Source organism: Rhinoraja longicauda, chromosome 44 (assembly GCF_053455715.1).
Source record: "Rhinoraja longicauda isolate Sanriku21f chromosome 44, sRhiLon1.1, whole genome shotgun sequence".
NCBI lineage: Eukaryota > Metazoa > Chordata > Chondrichthyes > Rajiformes > Arhynchobatidae > Rhinoraja > Rhinoraja longicauda.
The window spans coordinates 2,901,107-2,923,755 of record NC_135996.1 but is presented as its reverse complement, the minus strand read 5'-3'; the positions used below and the strand labels follow the sequence as shown (position 1 = coordinate 2,923,755).

At 49.2% G+C, this 22,649-nt stretch overlaps 1 protein-coding gene across 1 annotated transcript in view; it reads right to left on the bottom strand.

The window, feature by feature from the left end:
• The window catches only part of iqgap3 (IQ motif containing GTPase activating protein 3), a 135,431-nt gene that overhangs the window by 59,715 nt on the left and 53,067 nt on the right, over nucleotides 1-22,649 (bottom strand). Inside the window, exons 13-19 of the mRNA XM_078432052.1 lie at nucleotides 20,184-20,274; nucleotides 17,215-17,382; nucleotides 14,016-14,158; nucleotides 13,001-13,171; nucleotides 10,419-10,502; nucleotides 6,926-6,997; nucleotides 2,745-2,814 (exon numbers count right to left, since the gene is read on the bottom strand). Of these exons, the coding sequence (XP_078288178.1) occupies nucleotides 2,745-2,814; nucleotides 6,926-6,997; nucleotides 10,419-10,502; nucleotides 13,001-13,171; nucleotides 14,016-14,158; nucleotides 17,215-17,382; nucleotides 20,184-20,274 (799 nt within the window). The remainder of the gene's footprint in view (nucleotides 1-2,744; nucleotides 2,815-6,925; nucleotides 6,998-10,418; nucleotides 10,503-13,000; nucleotides 13,172-14,015; nucleotides 14,159-17,214; nucleotides 17,383-20,183; nucleotides 20,275-22,649) is intronic.

Here is a 22,649-nt window from a genome sequence, read left to right as displayed (position 1 = left end):
TATTCTTGCTATTGCTATTGAGGGCATGCAGCGTAGGTTTACTAGGTTAATTCCCTCAATGGCGGGACTGTCGTATGTTGAAAGACTGGAGCGACTAGACTTGTATACACTGGAATTTAGAAGGATGAGATGGGATCTTATCGAAACGTATAAGATTATTAAGGGGTTGGACACGTTAGAGGCAGGAAACATGTTCCCAATGTTGTGGAGTCCAGAACCAGGGGCCACACAGTTTAAGAATAAGGGGTAGGCCATTTAGAACGGAGACGAGGAAAAACTTTTTCAGTCAGAGAATTGTGAATCTGTGTAATTCTCTGCCTCAGAAGGCAGTGGAGGCCAATTCTCTGAATGCATTCAAGAGAGAGCTAGATAGAGCTCTTAAGGATAGCGGAGTCAGGGGGTATGGGGAGAAGGCAGGAACGGGGTACTGATTGAGAATGATCAGCCATGATCACTTTGAATGGTGGTGCGTACAGGCTCGAAGGGCCGAATGGCCTCCTCCTGCACCTATTGTCTACTGTCTAGGCGCAGGAGTGGGCCATTCGGCCCTTCAAGCCAGCACCACTGAGGAAAGATTGGAAAGGCTAGGCTTGTATTCACTGGAGTTTAGAAGGGTGAGAGGGAATCTTTTAAAGACGTATAAAATTATTCCACATCTCCCATTCCTTCTCTCCAGAGATACTGCCTGCCCTGCTGAGTTACTCCAGCTTTTTGAGATACCTTCGATTTGTACCAGCATCTGCAGTTATTTTCCTATATAAAATTATAAAAGGACTGGACAAGTAAGATGCAGGAAAAATGTTCCCAATGTTGGGGGAGTCCAGAACCAGGGGCCACACAGTCTTAGAATAAAGGAGAGGCTTCAAATAAAACTGAGGTGAGAAGGAACTTTTCCACCCAGAGTTGTGAATGTGTGGGATTCTCTGCCACAGAGGGCAGTGGAGGGCAAATCACTGGATGGATTTAAGAGAGAGTTAGATAGAGCTCTGGGGACTAGTGGAATCAGGGGATATGGGGAGAAGGCAGGCACGGGTTACTGATTGTGGATGATCAGCCATGATCACAATGACTGGCAGTGCTGGCTCGAAGGACCGAATGGCCTCCTCCTGCACCTATTTTCTATGTTTCTAAAATGCTGGATTAACTGAGGCAGCATCTCTGGACAGAAGAACTGGGTGACATTTTGGGTCGAGACCCTTCTTCGGACTGAGAGTCAGGGGAGAGGGAGACACAGAGATATGGAAGGGTAAGGTGTGAAAACGCAGACCAAAGGGGACGATGGTCAAGGAAAATGTAGAATGGCACATTGTTGGCTAAGGGGAAGATGACAGCGAGGCGTACAATCAATAATAAGTTTAGAGATACAGCGCGGAAACAGGCCCTTTCGGCCCACATAGTCTACACCGACCAGCGATCCCCGCAATATTAACACTATTCTATACCCACTAGGTATCAATTTTTACATTTACCAAGCCAATTACGTGTACATATTTGGAGTGCGGGAGGAAACCGAAGATCTCAGAGAAAACCCACGCAGGTCACGGGGAGAACGTACAAACTCCGTACAGACGGCGCCCGTAGTCGGGATGGAACCCGGGTCTCCGGCGCTGCATTCGCTGTAAGGCGGCAACTCTACCGCTGCGCCACCGTGACCTCCCACAATGTTACTAGGCAGGAGGTCGGAAGCGTAGGCTGGGAGCAATTGTTATTAGTTAGATCTACATCCTACATGTGGGAGGACTCTGTGCCTGCGCTGCCCTGGCAGCTGCGGTTTACCTGCAGTACGTCTGTCTTTGTGTTTTTATGTTGTTTTTTTGTCTTGATTGTACTGTAAATGTGATGTCGTTTTTTGGGGTGTGTACTATGTGGGGGGGGGGGGGGGGACTGTAAATGTAAAGTTGTCTCTTCCGAACGGAGACGTGACCTTTTGTTCTGGGCGGTGTCTCCGTTCCCGCTGCAGCCTACCATCAGCCATGCACCTGGAGCTGGCGGCCTCCACCTGGGACTCGCCTGTGGAGGCTCCGGCCGCGAGGACGTCGGAGGCTCGCAGCCCCTGGGTGGGGGCCGACATCGGGAGCTCCGGCAGCGGCAGCGTCTTCGCCCGCACCTATTGGGTCGGCCCACCGCGGACCTTTCACCGTCCGTAGTTTTAGCGCAATCCGCAGGCGTTGCCACTTTCATTTCACTGCACATCTTGTAGATGTATGTGACAAATAAACTTGACTTGACTTGACTTGTTTGGGCTGGGCACATAGGTCTGTGTGCGGGTCACAAACCCCCAGCAGCCTGATTGTACGTTCTCCCCGTGACCTGCGTGGGTTTTCTCCGAGATCTTCGGTTTCCTCCCACACTCCAAAGATGTGCAGGTATGTAGGTTAATTGGCTGGGTAAGTGTAAAAATTGTCCCTAGTGTGTGTAGGATAGTGTTAGTGTGCGGGGATCGCTGGGCGGCGCGGACTCGGTGGGCCGAAGGGCCTGTTTCCGCGCTGTATCTCTAAATCTAAATCAATGCACTGCAGACGCCCCCTGAAATCGGGCCCTTAGTGCTTCCAGCTGTTGGAGCTTTCTGGGAAATGGGAACAAAATGAAACACAACGAGTTGTGAATTCCACACGGCATCTTCTGCATTGCGAGCTCTGGGGGCGAAATGACCGCAGCTGGTAATGCTTACAGAAAGGAAACCACTGCCAATTTCAAAATAGTACTTGTAATCCACACAACATGGCTGGGTTTAAGGCACTTACCCAGCATCTTGTAGTCTGCCCTGGCCTTATTTGCCCTGACGAACGCCTGGATCTTAACCACTGAAGCAATCTGTGGGATCGCAAGAAATTGAGTTATTAGATTATGCAGGGAACCACATCGCTGCCAGGAACCTCTGCCAGGCCTACAAATGGGACGGACGCACTTGCCAATGGAAATGGCGGGACAAAAAGGCTCGCACATTTTGACGTGTAGGAAGGGACCTCAGATGCTGGTTTAGAAACATAGAAAATAGGTGCAGGAGGAGGGCTCGAAGGGCTGAATGGCCTACTCCTGCACCTATTGTCTATTGTCTATTGACTCCGCTATCCTTAAGAGCTCTATCTAGCTCCCTCTTGAATGCATTCAGAGAATTGGCCTCCACTGCCTTCTGAGGCAGAGAATTCCATAGATTCACAACTCTGACTGAAAAAGTTTTTCCTCATCTCCGTTCTAAATGGCCTACCCCTTATTCTTAAACTGTGGCCCCTGGTTCTGGACTCCCCCAACATTGGGAACATGTTTCCTGCCTCTAACGTGTCCAACCCCTTAATAATCTTATACGTTTCGATAAGATCTTTTAAAATTCATCCAGTGAATTGACCTCCACTGCCCTCTGTGGCAGAGAATTCCACAAATTCACATCTCTCTGGGTGAAAAAGTTTTTTTCTCACCTCAGTTTTAAATGGCCACTCCTATATTCTTAGACTATGTGTGGCCGCTGGTTCTGGACTTCCCTCAACATTGGGAACATTTTTCTTGCCTCTCACTTGCCCAGTCTTTTTATAATTTTATACGTTTCTCTCAGATCCCCTCTCATCCTTTTAAATTCCAGTGAATACAAGCCCAGTCTTTGTAATCTTTCCTGTTATGACAGTCCCGTATGGTTCAAACCGAAGATGGACGCAACAAACTGGAGTAACTCAGTGGGTCATCGGGCAACATCTCTGGAGAAACGGAATAGGTGATGTTTCGGGTCAGGACCCTTCTTTAGACTGGGAGTCGGGGGTGGGGGGGGGGGGGTGGGTGGAGCGAAGCGAGAGGTATAGACAGTGATGTAGAGAGGTATGGAGCAAAGAAATGAAAGATATGAAAAAAAGTCACGATGATAAAGGAAACAGGCCATTGTTAGCTGTTTACTAGGTGAGAACGAGGTGAGTATTTTGATCTTGTTCATCGAAACCTTCCTGTAAAAGTACACAATCACCAGATCATTAGGCCCGCGCAATAACAGACCTCTATAGAGCCCAGAGAGTCGTGAATTTGTGGGATTCTCTGTCACAGAGGGCAGTGGTGGCCAATCCACTGGATGGATTTCATATCATATCATCATATATATACGGCGCGGAAACAGGCCTTTTCGGGCCCGGGGTACTGATTGAGAATGATCAGCCATGATCACATTGAATGGTGGTGTGTACAGGCTCGAAGGGCCGAATGGCCTCCTCCTGCACCTATTGTCTATTATCCCTGTGCCCCACCTGAACTCGCCCCCCATTTCTCTCTTCTCCCTCATCCTTCATTTACTTTAATTTAATTTAGAGATACAGCGCGGAAACAGGCCCTTCGGCCCACTGGGTACGCACCGACCAGCGATCCCCGCACACTAACACTATCCTACACACACTAAGGACAATGTTTTTTACATTTACCAAGCCAATTAACCTACAAACCTGTACGTCTTTGGAATGTGGGAGAAAACCGAAGATCTCGGAGGAAACCCACGCAGGTCACGGGGGGAGGGGGGAGGAGAGGGTGCTGCACCAATGCAGGAGAGGTTTGGGCCCAACGGGTTCACTTGGTCTAGTTGTTTCTTAAATGTTGCGATAATCCCTGCCTCAGCAACCTCCTCCGGCAGCTCGTTCCATACACCCACCACCCTTTGTATGAAAAGGTTACCCCTCCGATTCCTATTAAATCCCTGGTCCTCGATTCGCCTACTCTGGGCAAGAGACTCAAGTGCATCTACCTGATCTATTCCTCTCATGATGTTGTTATATACCTCTATAAGATCGCCCCTCATCCTCCTGCGCTCCAAGGAATAGAGTCCCAGCCTGCTCAACCTCCCCCCGTAGCTCACACCCTCTAGTCCTGGCAACATCTTCGTAAATCTTCTCGGTGCCCTTTCCAGCTTGACATCATCTTTCCTGTAACATGGTGTCCACAATACTCTAAATGTGGCCTCACCAACGTCTTATATATAACTGCAACATGGCCTCCCAACTTCTATACTCAACACTCTGACCGATGAAGGCCAATGTGCCAAAAGTCTTTTAGACCACCCTATCTACCTGCAATTCCAACTTCAAGGAACCATGCACCTGCGCTCCTAGATCCCTCTGCTCTATAACACTCTCCAGAGCCCTAGCATTCACTGTGTAGGTCCTGCCCATGTTAGACTTTCCAAAATGCAACACCTCACACTTCTCTGTGTTAAATTCCATCAACTATTCCTCAGCCTACCTGGCCAACTGATCAAAATCCTGCTGCAAAATTTTCACAATCATCTTCACTATCTGCAAAACAACCCACTTTTGTATCATCAGTGAGGGGGCGTGGCTGTGTTCTGCAGCTGTGGCTCACCGGCAGTCTCTCTGTTTTTTTTTGTTTTTGTCTTTGTTATCGTTTAAATGTTTCTTTTGATTTATTTTTAACTCTGTTTATGTGGGGGGTGGTGGGGGAAACCTTTTTTTCCCAATCTCCTCCTCAACGGAGATGCGACCTTTACCGTGTTGTGTCTCCGTTCGCGCTACGGCCTAACACCGTGGAGTCGTCGGCCTCCAGCTGGGATCGACCTTGAAGACTCCGGTCGCAGGGCCTGGACTTACCATCTCGGAGGCTTCGGCCGTGGGCCCTGCAGACCGCAACATCGGGAGATCGCAGGTCCCCGGCTGACGACCGGCTTTCGGGAGCTCCAGCCGTAGCAGCTTCGACCGCCTCGAAGCGCAAGGTTTGATTGACCCGCTCGCAGGCCCTTCAAAGTGCTCGGCCACGGCACTTTCCATCGCCCGGTGGGGGCTCAGGACCTTCATCGGCCTGCTCGGCTCGGCCCTGGGACTTTCCATCGCCCGGTGGGGGCTTCAAAAGTCGGGAGCCTTGATCGCCTCGTGGCACCACGGGAGAAGAATGAGGAGGATCTAAGACTTTTCTTTGCCTTCCATCACAGTGAGGGTGTGCCTGGAGCAATCACTGTGATGGCTGTTTGTGTTAAAAATTGTAATTGTGTGTCATGTGTTCTTTATTGTCCAGTGCCGGACCCTGACGTGAGAGGACGCTGGCGCTATTTGTTCGCCGCTTCTCCGTCAGGACAGTTTGTTTGTTTGTTTTTATGTCTTGACTGTTTTTGTACAGCGTCTTTGAGCATTTGGAAAAGCGCTATAAAAAATAAATGTTTATTATTATTATTATTATTATCAGCAAACTTGCTAATCTTGCCCTGTGTGTTCTCATCCAAATCATTGATGTAGATGACAAACAATAATGGGCCCAGCACCGAACCCTGATGCCCACCACTAGTCACAGGCCTCCAGTCCGAGAAGCAACCTTCCCCCATCACCCTCTGCTTCCTTCCATGGAGCCAATGTGTTATCCGTTCAGCTATCTCTCCTTGTGTCCCATGTGACTTAACCTTCCAGAGCAGCCTACCATGTGGAACCTTGTCGAATGCTTTGCAGAAGTTAGACACAAAATGCTGGAGTAACTCAGTGGGAGAGGCAGCATCTCTGGAGAGAAGGAATGGGTGATGTTCTTCAGACTTTGCAGGTTCATATGTACAACATCCACAGCTCTGCCCTCATCAAACTTCTTGGGTGGCCGAGCACTTCAACTCCCCCTCCCATTCCCAGTCTGACCTTTCTGTCATGGGCCTCCTCCAGTGCCATAGTGAGGCCCACCGCAAATTGGAGGAACAGCACCTCATATTTCGCCTGGGCAGCTTGCAGCCCAGTGGTATGAACATTGACTTCTCCAACTTTAGATAGTTCCTCTGTCCCTCTCTTCTCCTCCTCCTTCCCAGATCTCCCTCTATCTTCCTGTCTCCACCTATATCCTTCCTTTGTCCCGCCCCCCTGACATCAGTCTGAAGAAGGGTCTCGACCCGAAACGTCAACCATTCCTTCTCTCCCGAGATGCTGCCTTATTATATAAACTTCTTGGTTACATCTTCACGTTGATCAGGACTTACGTTCCTCTTGAAGTACTGAAGCCTTGCCTTGTACCTCCTCCGTGCCCGCCACATTCTCACCCACGACTGGATCTGGGAATGGTTGAAGCAAAGGCAGCAATTATCAACAAGACACAAGCAATGTTAACATTCATTTTGAGAGGACTACGATACAAAAGCAAGGATAGTCTGAAGAAGGGTCTCGGCCCGAAACGTCGCCCATTCCTTCTCTCCAGAGATGCTGCCCGTCCCGCTGAGTTACTCCAGCATTTTGAGTCTATCTTCGGTTTAAACCAGCATCTGCAGTTCCTCCCTACACAGTTTATCAAATGATCGGACCACTTTTGGAATATTATGATGATAGACACAAAATGCTGGAGTAACTCAGCGGGTCAGGCAGCATCCTTGGAGAAAAAGAATCGTTGATGTTTCAGGTTGGGACCCTTCTTCAGACTGATTGTGTTGGGGGGGGGGGGGGGGGGTGAAGCGAGATGGAAGAGAGGAAGAGGAAGGAATATTATTGTGATCAGTTTTGGGCCCTATATCTGAGGATGTGCTGACATAAGAGGAGATCCCAAGAAGGTTTACGGGAATTATCCCAGGGATGATTGGGTTAATGTATGAGGAGTGTGAAATGGCTCTGGGCCTGTACTCAATAGACAATGGACAATAGGTGCAGGAGTAGGCCATTCGGCCCTTCGAGCCAGCACCACCATTCAATGTGATCATGGCTGATCATTCTCAATCAGTACCACGTTCCTGCCTTCTCCCCATACCCCCTGACTCCGCTATCCTTAAGAGCTCTATCTAGCTCTCTCTTGAATGCATTCAGGGAATTGGCCTCCACTGCCTTCTGAGGCAGAGAATTCCACAGATTCACAACTCTCTGACTGAAAAAGTTTTTCCTCATCTCCGTTCTAAATGGCCGACCCCTTATTCTTAAACTGTGGCCCCTGGTTCTGGACTCCCCCAACATTGGGAACATGTTTCCTGCCTCTAATGTGTCCAACCCCTTAATAATCTTATACGTTTCGATAAGATCCTCTCTCATCCTTCTAAATTCCAGTGTATACAAGCCTAGTCGCTCCAGTCTTTCAACATACGACAGTCCCGCCATTCCGGGAATTAACCTAGTAAACCTACGCTGCACGCCCTCAATAGCAAGAATATCCTTCCTCAAATTTGGAGACCAAAACTACGACAGTACTCCAGGTGCGGTCTCACTAGGGCCCTGTACAACTGCAGAAGGACCTCTTTGCTCCTATACTCAACTCCTCTTGTTATGAAGGCCAACATTCCATTGGCTTTCTTCACTGCCTGCTGTACCTGCATGCTTCCTTTCAGTGACTGATGCACTAGGACACCCAGATCTCGGTGTACGTCGCTGGAGTTTAGAAGGTTGAGGGGAAATATCATTGAAACCTATCGAATAAAGAAAAGGCCTGAATAGAGTGGATGTGGAGAGGATGTTTCCAGCAGTGGGAAAGTCCAGGATCAGAGGACACAGCCTCAGAATAAAAGAATGCATCTTTAGGCGAGGAGGAATTTCTATCAGTCTGAAGAAGGGTCTCGACCCGAAACGTCACCCATTCCTTCTCTCCAGAGATGCTGCCTGACCCGCTGAGTTACTCCAGCATTTTGTGAATAAATACCTTCGATTTGTACCAGCATCTGCAGTTATTTTCCTTGGAATTTCTTTAGTCAGAGGGTGGTGAATCTGTGGAATTCATTGCCACTGATGGCTGTGCAGGCCAAGTCATTTGGGTATTTTTAAAGCAGAGTAGGTTCTTAATTAGTAAGGGTGCCAAAGGTTATGGGGAGAGGGCAGGAGAATGGAGATGAGGGGGAAACATAGATTAGCCATGACAAGATGGTGGAGCAGACTCGATGGGCCGAATGGCTCAATTCCGCTCCAACGACCAGCAATCCCCGCACACGAACACGAACCTACCAACACTAGGGACAATTTAAAATTATACCAAGCCAATTAACATACAAAACTGTACGCCTTTAGAGTGTGGGAAGAAACCGGAGCACCCAGGGAAAACCCACGCAGGTCACGGGGAGAACGTGCAAGCTCCGTAGAAACAGAACCCATAGTCAGGATCAAACCTGGGTCTCTCGACGCTGTAAGGCAGCATCTCTACTGCTGTGCCACCATGCGCCCACGTGTCAGTGCAGTCGACACAAATAGGTACAAGCCAACATGAATCCCCCTCCCCAATACCACCGTCCCCATCTCCCACAAACCTCTGCCACCATCCCACCCAGGGATGAATCCAACTTTGTTTAGCTTAGTTTAGAGATACAGCGCTGAAATGGGCCCTTCGGCCCACTGAGTCCACGACGACCAGCGATCCCCGCACACTAACACTATCCTACACACGCTAACAACAATTCACAATTATACCAAGCCAATTAACCTACAAACCTGTACGTCTTCGGAGTGTGGAAGGAAACCGGAGCACCCGGGGAAAACCCACGCAGGTCACGGGGAGAACGTGCAAGCTCCATACAGACAGCGCCCGTAGTCGGGATGGAACCGGGGTCTCTGGTGATGTAAGGCAGCATCTCTACCGCTGAGCTCAGGTGTCAGAGCAGCCGACACACACAGGTAAGTGTCAACTTGAATTCCCCTCCCGAAGACCTACGCACCCTCCCGCCCCACACTTCCATTCCCCATCTCCCCCAAACCTCCGCCTCCCCACCCCACCTAGGAATGAGAGCTGCACATCGCACCCAACCCCTGCCCGGGTGCTGTGAATTGTCCCTGGTTTCAATCTTGTCCGAGGAACTCAGCAACTCAGTTGGACAGAGTTCTACCAAACAAGCGGCACGGTGGCGCAGCGGTAGAGTTGCCGCCTTATAGCGAATGCAGCACCGGAGAACCGGGTTCCATCCCGACTACGGGCGCCGTCTGTACGGAGTTTGCACGTTCTCCCCGTGACCTGCGTGGGTTTTCTCCGAGATCTTCGGTTTACTCCCACACTCCAAAGACGTACAGGTATGTAGGTTAATTGACTGGGTAACTGTAAAAATTGTCCCTAGTGTGTGTAGGATAGTGTTAGTGTGCGGGGATCGCTGGGCGGCGTGGACTCGGTGGGCCGAAGGGCCTGTTTCCGCGCTGTATCTCTAAATCTCTAAATCTAAAAAAAATTAAATCTACGGGCGCCGTCTGTGCGCAGTTTGTACGTTCTCCCCGTGACCTGCGTGGATTTTCACCGAGATCTTCGGTTTCTTCCCACACTCGAAAGACTTACAGGTTGGTAGCTTAGTTAGCTTGGTATATGTAAAAATTGTCCCTAGTGGGTATAGGATGGTGTTAATGTGCGGAGATCGTTGGTCAGCACGGACCCAGTGGGCCAAAAGGGCCTGTTTCCGCGCTGTATCTCTAAACTAAACTAAACTAAACCCACTGGAGATGCTTGGAAATAATCATCATGGTTATGGCACCAGACTGTCACTTTAATTGATAGGCCTTGGCACAAAGTGGCCATAACCAAGCACACTGTACCTTAATTACGGATTCCGTGTTGTCATAGAGGTGATAGAGTCTTGCCTGGTAATCTCTCCTTTGTCTGTAACCTCTCCAGTGTGACTGAAAAATAAAAAGAGCTGAGAACTTTCTGCCCCATACATATTGGCATCACATTAGTACAATTTATAAAACCGTTCACAAGGGCGGCACGGTGGCGCGGCGATTAGAGTTGCTGCCTCACAGCGGCAGAAACCCGTGTTCCATCCTGACTATGGGTGCTGTCTGTAGAGAGTTAAATGATCTGAAGGGAACGCATGCAGAAGAATGCAGAAAAATTGTCCCTAGTGTGTGTAGGATAGTGTTAGTGTGCGGGGATCGCTGGTCGGCGCGGACTCGGTGGGCCGAAGGGCCTGTTTCCGCGCTGTATTTCTAAACTAAACTTGTTACTTTGAACAATTAAATACAGCAAAGGAAGAAAGGGAAAATCATTTAATACTCCAACAGCAACTGGAGGTTGTAGGTTTATTGCTGTCACATGTACCGAGGTACAGTGAAAAGCATTTAGATTTTTTAGATTTAGATATACAGCACGGAAACAGGCCCTTCGGCCCACCGGGTCCGCGCCGCCCAGCGATCCCCGCACACTAACACTATCCTACACACTCTAGGGACAATTTTTCTGCATTCTTATGCACGCGTTCCCTTCAGATCATTTAATGTTACAGATGCTCCTTGACTTACGATGGGGTTACTTTCCGACAAACCCATTGTCATCCTAGTCAAACCGCATGTCAAAAACCTTGGCGTGATATTTGACTCTGCATTAAAGTTTGACAAGCAAGTCCACGCTGTGGTAAAAGCCAGCTTCTTACCATAGCTAAAATCAAACCATTCCTCCAATTTGACGACATTGAAAAAAATCATCCACGCATTCATTTCCTCCCGCCTAGACGACTGCAACTCCATATACACTGGGATCAGCCAATCATCCCCGTCCCGCCTGCAATCGGTCCAAAACGCCGCAGCGAGACTCTTGACGGGTGCCCGTAAAAGGGACCACATCACCCCGATTCTGGCCTCTCTCCACTGGCTCCCAGTGCGGTACAGAATTAACTTCAAGTTCCTCCTATTCACATACAAAGCCCTAAATGGGCTTGCCCCCCCCCCCCCCCATATCAAAAATCTTCTAACCCACCACTCTATCTTCAGGTCGGCCGACTTGGGGCTACTCACTATCCCGCGGTCTAGGCTTAAGCTCAGGGGTGACCGCTCTTTTGCGGTTGCAGCTCCTAGACTGTGGAACAGCATCCCTCTCCCCATCAGAACTGCCCCCTCCATCCACTCCTTTAAGTCCAGGCTCAAAACCTATTTCTACTCCCTCGAAAATGCATTGAATGCTCCCAGGAGGCCGTTTGAGTGACGCTGCTGAGTGATGTGGCAGTGGGTAAATGTTGATCCTGTGGCCGGGCTGAGGAGATAATGGGGCAGCGGCGGACTGTGAGTCTGGGAAAAGCCCGGGAAAAGATCAAAATTCAAAATATGGGTTTAAAAAAAAAATAGGTGCAGGAGGAGGCCATTCGGCCCTTCGAGCCAGCAGCACCATTCAATGTGATCATGGCTGATCATTCTCAATCAGTGCCCCGTTCCTGCCCTCTCCCCATAACCCCTGACTCCGCTATCCTTACGAGCTCTATCTAGCTCTCTCTTAAATGCATTCAGACAATTGTCTTCCACTGCCTTCTGAGGCAGAGAATTCCACAGATTCACATGAATGTGAATGTTTCTAATGAATGTGTATTGATTTCTAATGAATCTGTATACAGACGCGCCCCGACTTACGATGCTTCGACTTACGATTTTTCAACTTTATGATGGGGCAAAATTCGTACACATTCATTAGAAACCGTACTTCGAATTTTGACCCACTCCTTCTCACCCGAGATGCTGCCTGACCCGCTGAGTTACTCCAGCATTTTGTGTCTACCTTCGACTTTAACCAGCATCTGCAGTTTTTTTCCTACACACTAGAAACCCAAGGTGGGCGGACCGGCCTGTGGTTACAAACCTGGAACACTAATGGGTTGTGCAGGAAGGAACTGCAGATGCAGATACCGAAGATAGACAAAAATGCTGGAGTACTCAGCGGGACAGGCAGCATCTCTGGAGAGAAGGAACGGGTGATGTTTTGGGCCGAAACATCTCGGGACGAGTCGTTTGGAGATACAGTTTCGTTTGGAGATACAGCGAGGAAACAGGCCCTTCTGCCCACTGGGTCCGTGCCGACCAGCGATCTCCGCACATTAACACTAGGTACAATTTACACATACACCAAGCCAATTAATCTACAAACCTGTACGTCTTTGGAGTGCGGGAAAACCCACGCAGTCACGGGGAGAACGTACAAACTCCGCACAGACAGCACCCGTGGTCGGAATCGAACCTGGGTCTCTGGCGCTGCAAGCGAGCGCCACCCTGTCAGGTCTGAAGACGCGAAACGTTACCCATTCCTACTCTCCAGAGATGCTGCCTGTCCTGCTGAGGTAGTTACACCACCATTTTGTGCCTATCTTCGTTTCACCAATGGTTCAGGCAGGGTAAGTTACACAGATGGTCCGTACCTGGATCTTGACGATGGCTGGTAGTTGCCTCCGGATGAAGTATTTGCGAGCAGACAGATCGTTTCGTATGAGGTAACCCTTCATGTGGGCTTGGAGCCCGACGATCAGGTCTTGGCTAGCCTGCCAGAGTCGCTCTCGATTGTAAACTGCTGTAACGGCAGCAACAGTGGACTGGGGGAGGAAAGAGATCTGTCAATATTTAGTAATAAAATGGAACTGCAGATGCTGGTTTAGCTTATAAGGAATAAGAGTAGAATTAGGCCATTCGGCCCATCGTCTACTCCGCCATTCAATCATGGCTGATTCTTGATTCGTAAAGGTGTCAGGGGGTTAAACATAGAAACATAAAAAACAGGTGCAGGAGGCCATTAGGCCCTTCGAGCCAGCACCGCCATTCATTGTTATCATGGCTGATCGTCCACAATCAGTAACCTGTGCCTGCCTTCTCCCTGTGGCGGCACGGTGGCGCAGCGGTAGATTTGCTGCCTTACATCGAATGCAGCGCCGGAGACTCAGGTTCGATCCTGACTACGGGCGCCGTCTGTACGGAGTTTGTACGTTCTCCCCGTGACCTGCGTGGGTTTTCTCCAAGATCTTCGTTTTCCTCCTACACTCCAAAGACGTGCAGGTTTGTAGGTTAATTGGCTGGGCAAATGTAAAAATTGTCCCTAGTGGGTGTAGGATAGTGTTAGTGTGCAGGGATCGCTGGGCGGCACGGACCTGGTGGGCCGAAGGGCCTGTTTCCGCGCAGTATCTCTAAATCTAAAAAAAAAAAAAAATTTAAATCCCCATATCCCTTGATTCCACTAGCCCCTAGAACTCTATCTAACTCTCTTTTAAATTCATCCAGTGAATCGGCCTCCACTGCCATATAGGGTTATGGGGAGGAGGCAGGAGAATGGGGTTGAGAGAGAAAGATAGACCAGCCATGATTGAATGGCGGAGTAGATGATGGCCTAATTCTGCTGGTGGAACTGATGAAGTGGATGACGGGGGGGGGGGAGCAGCTCCATACCTGAATCTCATCCCTGTTCAGCTGTGTGGAGCTCTGCACAAATGCCTTGGGGCGCTCCCAGCTTCCCTCCAGCCTCTGCAGGTTGAAGTAGTACGTGGACCCATCCTTCAGCGAGTGCTTGACCCAAGGGCTTCGGTTGTCTCCTGAAGAGCCGGGAAAGTTTTGTTTCAAGCAAGTTTTTTTATTTTTCTCCACCGGTCGGACAATCACAATCACAATAACACTTTATCAGCCAAGTATGTCCTGCAACGTGCGAGGGACTTCATTTGCCGTACAGTCATCACAATAAAACGCAACAGGACACACAAAATACATTTTAACTTGAACATCCACCACAGTGAGTCCTCCCCGTCCCTCACTGTGATGGAAAGGGAAAAAAAGTTCAATCTCTCCCTTCTTTGTCCTCCAGCGGTCGGGGACCTCGAACCTTTCGTTGACGGGCGATCTTGACTCTCGTAGCGGGCGGCGGGCATTCCTCGTCGGGGCGATCCAGCTCCTGCATCGGGGGGAATCTCAGCTCCCCCGCGCCGGGGAATCTACCCGATCTTGCTATTGAGGGCGTGCAGCGTAGGTTTACTAGGTTAATTCCCAGAATGGCGGGACTGTCGTATGTTGAAAGACTGGAGCGACTAGGCTTGTATACACTGGAATTTAGAAGGATGAGAGGGGATCTTATCGAAACGTATAAGATTATTAAGGGGACTAGTGTAGCTGGGGCATGTTGGCCGGTGTGGGCAAGTTGGGCCGAAGGGCCTGTTTCATATAAGATATATTGAAACATACAAGATTATTAAGGGGTTGGACACGTTAGAGGCAGGAAACATGTTCCCAATGTTGGGGGAGTCCAGAACCAGGGGCCACAGTTTAAGAATAAGGGGTCGGCCATTTAGAACGGAGATGATGGAAAACATTTTCAGTCAGAGAGTTGTGAATCTGTGGAATTCTCTGCCTCAGAAGGCAGTGGAGGCCAATTCTCTGAATAACATATAACATATAACAACTACAGCATGGAAACAGGCCTGTCCGGCCCTACCAGTCCACGCCGACCATTCTCCCTGACCTAGTCTCATCTACCTGCACTCAGACCATAACCCTCCAATCCCCTCCTATCCATATACCTATCCAATTTACTCTTAAATAATAAAATCGAGCCAGCCTCCACCACTTCCACCGGAAGCCCATTCCATACAGCCACAACCCTCTGAGTAAAGAAGTTCCCCCTCATGTTACCCCTAAACCTTTGTCCCTCAATTCTGAAGCTATGTCCCCTTGTTGGAATCTTCTCCACTCTCAAAGGGAAAAGCCTACCCACGTCAACTCTGTCCGTCCCTCTCAAAATTTTAAAAACCTCTATCAAGTCCCCCCTCAACCTTCTACGCTCCAAAGAATAAAGACCCAACCTATTTAACCTCTCTCTGTAGCCTAAGTGCTGAAACCCAGGCAACATTCTAGTAAATCTCCTCTGTACCCTCTCCATTTTGTCGACATCCTTCCTATAATTTGGCGACCAGAACTGCACACCATACTCCAGATTCGGCCTCACCAATGCCCTGTACAATTTCAACATTACATCCCAACTTCTATACTCGATGCTCTGATTTATAAAGGCAAGCATACCAAACGCCTTCTTCACCACCCTATCCACATGAGATTCCACCTTCAGGGAACAATGCACAGTTATTCCCAGATCCCTCTGTTCCACTGCATTCCTCAATTCCCTACCATTTACCCTGTACGTCCTATTTTGATTTGTCCTACCAAAATGCAGCACCTCACACTTATCAGCATTAAACTCCATCTGCCATCTTTCAGCCCACCCTTCCAAAAGGCCCAAGTCTCTCTGTAGACTTTGAAAATCTACCTCACTATCAACTACTCCACCTATCTTAGTATCATCTGCATATTTACTAATCCAATTTGCCACACCATCATCCAGATCATTAATGTAAATGACAAACAACAGTGGACCCAACACAGATCCTTGGGGCACTCCACTAGACACTGGCCTCCAACCTGACATACAATTGTCAACCATTACCCTCTGGTATCTCCCATTCAGCCATTGTTGAATCCATCTTGCAACCTCACTATTAATACCCAACGATTTAACCTTCTTAATCAACCTTCCATGTGGAACCTTGTCAAATGCCTTACTGAAGTCCATATAGACAACATCCACAGCCTTGCCCTTATCAATTTCCCTGGTAACCTCTTCAAAAAATTCAAGAAGATTAGTCAAACATGACCTTCCAGGCACAAATCCATGTTGACTGTTTCTAATCAGGCCTTGATTATCCAAATAATTATATATATTGTCCCTAAGTATCTTTTCCATTAATTTTCCCACCACAGACGTCTCTCTTGAATGTATTCAAGAGAGAGCTAGATAGAGCACTTAAGGATAGCGGAGTCAGGGGGTATGGGGAGAAGGCAGGAACGGGGTACTGATTGAGAATGATCAGCCATAATCACATTGAATGGCGGTGCTGGCTCGAAGGGCCGAATGGCCTCCTCCTGCACCCTATTGTCTATTGGGACCAGTCGAACCTCGTGCAGCTTGGAGCTCCCGACTTCGGTCTCAACCCGAGACTGCGAGCTCCTTGACGTTAAAGTCTGCAGGCCGTGCGCGGTTGGAGCGTCGATCCAGCCAAAGAATCACACCTCTACAATCTGCTGTACCTCCTTACCCGCCCCTTTACGACAGTCTTGCAAATCTTTTCTTTGAACTTGTTTCAGAAGTAGATCCAAGTACTGCGTTCAGATATGGTCACTTTGCTAAAGCACACCAACGCCTCTACTTCCTTAGAAGGCTTAGGCAGTTCAGCACTGTGCCCCGACAACTCTCACCAACTTCTACAGATGCGCCGGATAAAGCATTTTATCAGGATGCATCACACCTTGGTTTGGGAATGAGTTTGCCAGATTCTTGAATGGTATGGGTGTCAGGGGTTATGGGGAGACGGCAGGGGAATGGAAAGGAAAAGATAGGTCAGTCATGATTGAATGGCGGAGTAGACGCGATGGGCCGAATGGCCTAATTTTGCTCAAAGAAACTTATGAAGCTGGAGAAAACCCACGAGGTCCCAAGGAGAACGTACAAACTCCACACAGAGTCAGGATTGAGTCCGGGTTTCTGTGCCGTGAACGCCATGCCGCCCCGACAATCATTTGAAGAAACCTCACTCAACAGGTGTCTTACCCATCTCCACTTTGACCCGCGCCAACATGGCCAGCTCATTCTGGTAGGCACCGGCACATTCCGCCACCACGCTGCACAGCGCCACCTCTGGCGACCGCAGGACCCTTAGCGTTTGAGAAACCTTGGCCTCCTTGATCGCCTGGTTAATGGCAGCCATCCCCAGCGACACTGAAAACAAAAGCCAGACCAGACCAGAGATGGTTACACAGGAATACAAAGGTCATGTGTGGGAAGGAACTGCAGACGCTGGTTCAAACCGAAGATGGACTCAAAAAGCTGGAGTAACTCAGCGGGACAGGCAGCATCTCTGGAGAGAAGGGACGGGCGACGTTTCGGGGTCGAGAAGAAGGGTCTCGACCCGAAACGTGCCCCATTCCTTCTCTCCTGAGATGCTGCCTGACCTGCTGAGTTACTCCAGCATTTTGTGAATAAATACCAAACGGAGACAGGGCATCCTAATGCCCCTTCCAACCAATGACATACATTTAATGGAGACACAAGGAGCTGCAGATGCTGGTTTACAGAAAAAGACAAAAAAAAGGCCCTAGGAGCGCAGGTACACAGTTCCCTGAAAGTGGGGTCACGGGTAGATAGGGAGTGTTGTGGAGCAGAAGGATCTAGGAGTGCAGGTATATAGTTCCCTGAAAGTGGCGTCACAGGTAGATGGCGTGTTGCAGAGCAGAGGGATCTAGGAGCGCAGGTACATTGTTCCCTGAAAGTGGGGTAGATAGGGTGGTCGGGAAGGCTTTTGGTACATTGGCCTTCATCAGTCAGGGTATTGAGTATAGATGTGCAGGAAGGAACTGCAGATGCTGGTTTATAACGGTGTAGACACAAAGTGTTGGAGTAACTCAGCGGGTCAGGCAGCATCTCTGCAGAATATTGATAAGCAACATTTCGGTTTGGGAGGGTCCTTCTTCAGACTGATTGTAGTGGGGGGTGGGGGGCAAAAGAGAGCTGGAAACGAGATGGGGGGGGGGGGCGGGACAAAGCCTTTGCACCCTTTTTTTTGACAATCACCAAATGTTCCATCAAGTAGTTCATTTGACAACCACGTACCACAAAAGGAGAAAATGGCAAAGATCCGACCTCAAGTCCTGCCCCTTTGAGCCAAACTCCGTACAAGACAAAAAGAAAGTGCTGGAGGAGTGGCGGGGTGGCACAGCGGTAGAGTTGCTGCCTCACAGCGCCAGAGACCAGGGTTCCATCCTGACTACGGGTGCTGTCTGTATAGAGTTTGTAAGTTCTCCAAGTGGGTTTTCACCAGGCGCTCCGGTTTCCTCCCACACTCCAAAGACGTGCAGGTTTGTAGGTTAATTGGCTTTGGTAAAGATTGCAAATTGTCCCGCGTTTAGTTTAGACTAATAGCACGGAGGAAGGCCCTTCGGCCCACCGAGTCCGCACCGACCAGCGATACCCGCACAAGGGCGGTCACAGTGGCCTGGCGGTTGAGTTGCTGCTTTACAGCGAAGGAGACACGGGTTCAATCCCAACTACAGGTGCTGTCTGTACGGTGTTTTTATTTTTATTTAGAGATACAGTACAGAAACAGGCCCTTCGGCCCACCAGATCCGCGCCGCCCAGCGATCCCCACACACTAACACTATCCTACACCCACTAGGGACAATTTTTACATTTGCCCAGCCAATTAACTTACAAACCTGCACGTCTTTGGAGTGTGGGAGGAAACCGAAGATCTCGGAGAAAACCCACGCAGGTCACGGGGAGAACGTACAAACTCCGTACAGACGGCGCCCGTAGTCGGGAGGAACCCGGGTCTCCGGCGCTGCATTCGCTGTAAGGCAGCAACTCTACCGCTGCGCAACCGTGCCGCTAGTGGCGTTCTCTCCGTGGGTTTTCTCCGAGATCTTCGGTTTCCTCCCACACTCCAAAGACGTGCGGGTTTGTAGGTTAATCGGCTTGGTGAATGTAAAAATTGCCCCTAGTGGGTGTAGGATAGTGTTAATGTGTATCGCTGGTCGGCGCGGACTCGATGGGCCGAAGGGCCTGTTCCCGCGATGTATCTCTAAACTAATCTAACACTATCCTACACACACTAGGGACAATTTTTTTAACGATTTATAGCAACCAATTAACCGACGAACCTGTAAGTCGGAGAAAGCCCGCAAGGATGGTGCTCGGCGAGGAAGTGTTCTCAGCCCCCTTCTTTACTCCTTGTACACCCACAGCCACGTACAAATCTAATTCAATTTTCAAATTCTCAGACGACACCACCACTGTGGGCCGGATATTAAAATAATGATGAGACGGAGTTCAGGAAAGAGAATGACAACCTCGTGTCCCGGCATCGAGATAACAACCATTCGCTCGAACGTAATCATGTATTGTCTTTCCGCTGACCGGTCAGCACACGACAAAACCTTTTCACCACACCTCGGTACTCGTGACATTAAACTAAGCTCAAAATCAACAACTCAGCTGGTCAGGCAGCATCCATGCAAAGAGGCACAGCGAACATTTCTCAGTTTAACCCAAAGCCTCGAGTGTTTCCTTTGCCCTTTCCACAGATGCTGCCGGCTCTGCTGAATGTTCCCAGTATGTTCCGCTTTTAGTTTAGTTTAGAGATACAGCGCGGAAACAGGCCCTTTCGCCCCACCGCGCCGACCAGCGAACCACGCACACTAACACTATCCTACACCCACTCGGGACAATTCTTACATTTTACAAGCCAATTAACCTACATACCTGCACGTCTTTGGAGTGTGGGAGGAAACCGGAGCGCCCGGAGAAAACCCACGCAGGTCACGGGGAGATAGTACAGACAGCACCCGTAGTCGGGATGGAACCTGGGTCTCCGGCGCTGCATTCGCTGTAAGGCAGCAACTCTACCGCCGCGCCCTATTTCAGACATCTAGCATCTGCAGTTTGTATTTTAGTTTCATTTGACACCGGGCTCTCAATGCCACGATTGGGCCTTTCCGCATGTAGCTACTGATGGAACAACTCACTTTTTCTCGCCATCTGACTGTCTTGATTGGCCTTGTGAATCCCCTCCTGAATTTCCTCTACCCAAAGCATGGCGTCTTCGTCCCGTGTGACCTGGGATGAGGGGAGGGAGGGAGGGAGAGAGGAAGGAACAACCCTGTCAGCCAATCATAGAAACATAGGTGCAGGAGTAGGCCATTCAGCCCTTCCAGCCTACACCGCCATTCAATATATAACCATATAACAATTACAGCACGGAAACAGGCCCGTTTGGCCCTACCAGTCCACGCCGACCACTTTCTCTGACCTAGTCTCATCTACCTGCTCTCAGACCATAACCCTCCAATCCCCTCCTATCCATATACCTATCCAATTTACTCTTAAATAATAAAATCGAGCCTGCCTCCACCACTTCTACCGGAAGCTCATTCCACACAGCCACCACCCTCTGAGTAAAGAAGTTACCCCTCATGTTACCCCTAAACTTTTGTCCCTTAATTCTGAAGTTATGTTCCCTTGTTGGAATCTTCCCCACTCTCAAAGGGAAAAGCCTACCCACGTCAACTCTGTCCGTCCCTCTTAAAATTTTAAAAACCTCTATCAAGTCCCCCCTCAACCTTCTACGCTCCAAAGAATAAAGACCCAACCTGTTCAACCTCTCTCTGTAGCTTAAGTGCTGAAACCCAGGCAACATTCTAGTAAATCTCCTCTGTACCCTCTCCATTTTGTCGACATCCTTCCTATAATTTGGCGACCAGAACTGCACACCATACTCCAGATTCGGCCTCACCAATGCCCTGTACAATTTCAACATTACATCCCCACTTCTATATTCAATGCTCTGATTTATAAAGGCAAGCATACCAAACGCCTTCTTCACCACCCTATCCACATGAGATTCCACCTTCAGGGAACAATGCACAGTTATTCCCAGATCCCTCTGTTCCACTGCATTCCTCAATTCCCTACCATGATCATAGAAACATAGAAAATAGGTGCAGGAGGAGGCCATTCGGCACTTCAAGCCTGCACCGCCATTCATTGTGATCATGGCTAATCATCCACAATCAGTAACCCGTGCCTGCCTTCTCCCCACATCCCATGATTCCACTAGCCCCTAGAGCTCTTTCTAACTCTCTTAAATCCATCCAATGATTTGGCCTCCACTGCCCTCTGTGGCAGAGAATCCCACAAATTCACAACTCTCTGGGTGAAAAAGTTTTTCCTCATCTCAGTCCTAAACGGCCTACCCCTTATTCTTGACCTGTGACCCCCTGGTTCTGGAGTCCCCCAACATCGGGAACGTCTTTCCTGCATCTTGCCTGTCCAACCCTTTAATAATTTTATGTGTTTCTGTAAGATCGCCTCTCATCCTAAATTCCAGTGAATACAAGCTCAGTCGACCCCTTCTTTCATCAGCAGTCAGTCCCGCACACAAGTTCCAGTTCCATGCAAAAGACGTTTAGGAAATAAAACTGCAGATGCTGGTTTAAATCGAAGGTAGACACAAAATGCAGGCGTAACTCAGCGGGACAGACTGCATCTCCAGATAGACAATAGACAATAGGTGCAGGGGTAGGCCATTCGGCCCTTCGAGCCAGCACCGCCATTCAATGTGATCATGGCTGATCATTCTCAATCAGTACCCCGTTCCTGCCTTCTCCCCATACCCCCTGACTCCGCTATCCTTAAGAGCTCTATCTAGCTCTCTTTTGAATGCATTCAGAGAATTGGCCTCCACTGCCTTCTGAGGCAGACAATTCCACAGATTCACAACTCTCTGACGGAAAAGGTTTTTCCTCATCTCCGTTCTAAATGGCCTACCCCTTATTCTTAAACTGTGGCCCCTTGTTCTGGACTCCCCCAACATTGGGAACATGTTTCCTGTCTCTAACGTGTCCAACCCCTTATACGTTTCGATAAGATCCCCTCTGATCCTTCTAAATTCCTGTGTATACAAGCCTAGTCGCTCCAGTCTTTCGACATACGACAGTCCCGCCATTCTGGGAATTAACCATTCGGGTCGAGTCCCTTCTTCTACCCCGAAACGTCACCCATTCCTTCTCTCCGGAGATGATGCCTGTCCTGCTGAGTTACTCCAGCGTTTTGTGACTATCTTTGGTGTAAGTCAGCATCTGCAGTTCCTTCCTACCCCTTAATAACCCTATGGTTTTGTTTCTTTTCTAAGCGTATACTTTTGCATCGGTTGTTTTTTGCAGTTTTTTTTAAACCATCCTGCAGAAATTATTTATTGTATGTCTAATTCATGCTTCTGTGTGTTGGACTGAGTCTGTGAGCCTGTGATGTAGCGGCGAGCAAGACTTTCATTGAACCTGTACCCCACTGTACTTGAAGGTAGGCACAAAATGCTGGAGTAACTCAGCGGGTCAGGCAGCATCTCGGGAGAGAAGGAATGGGTGACGTTTCGGGTCGAGACCCTTCTTCAGAACTGATGTCAGGGGGGGCGGGACAAAGGAAGGATATAGGTG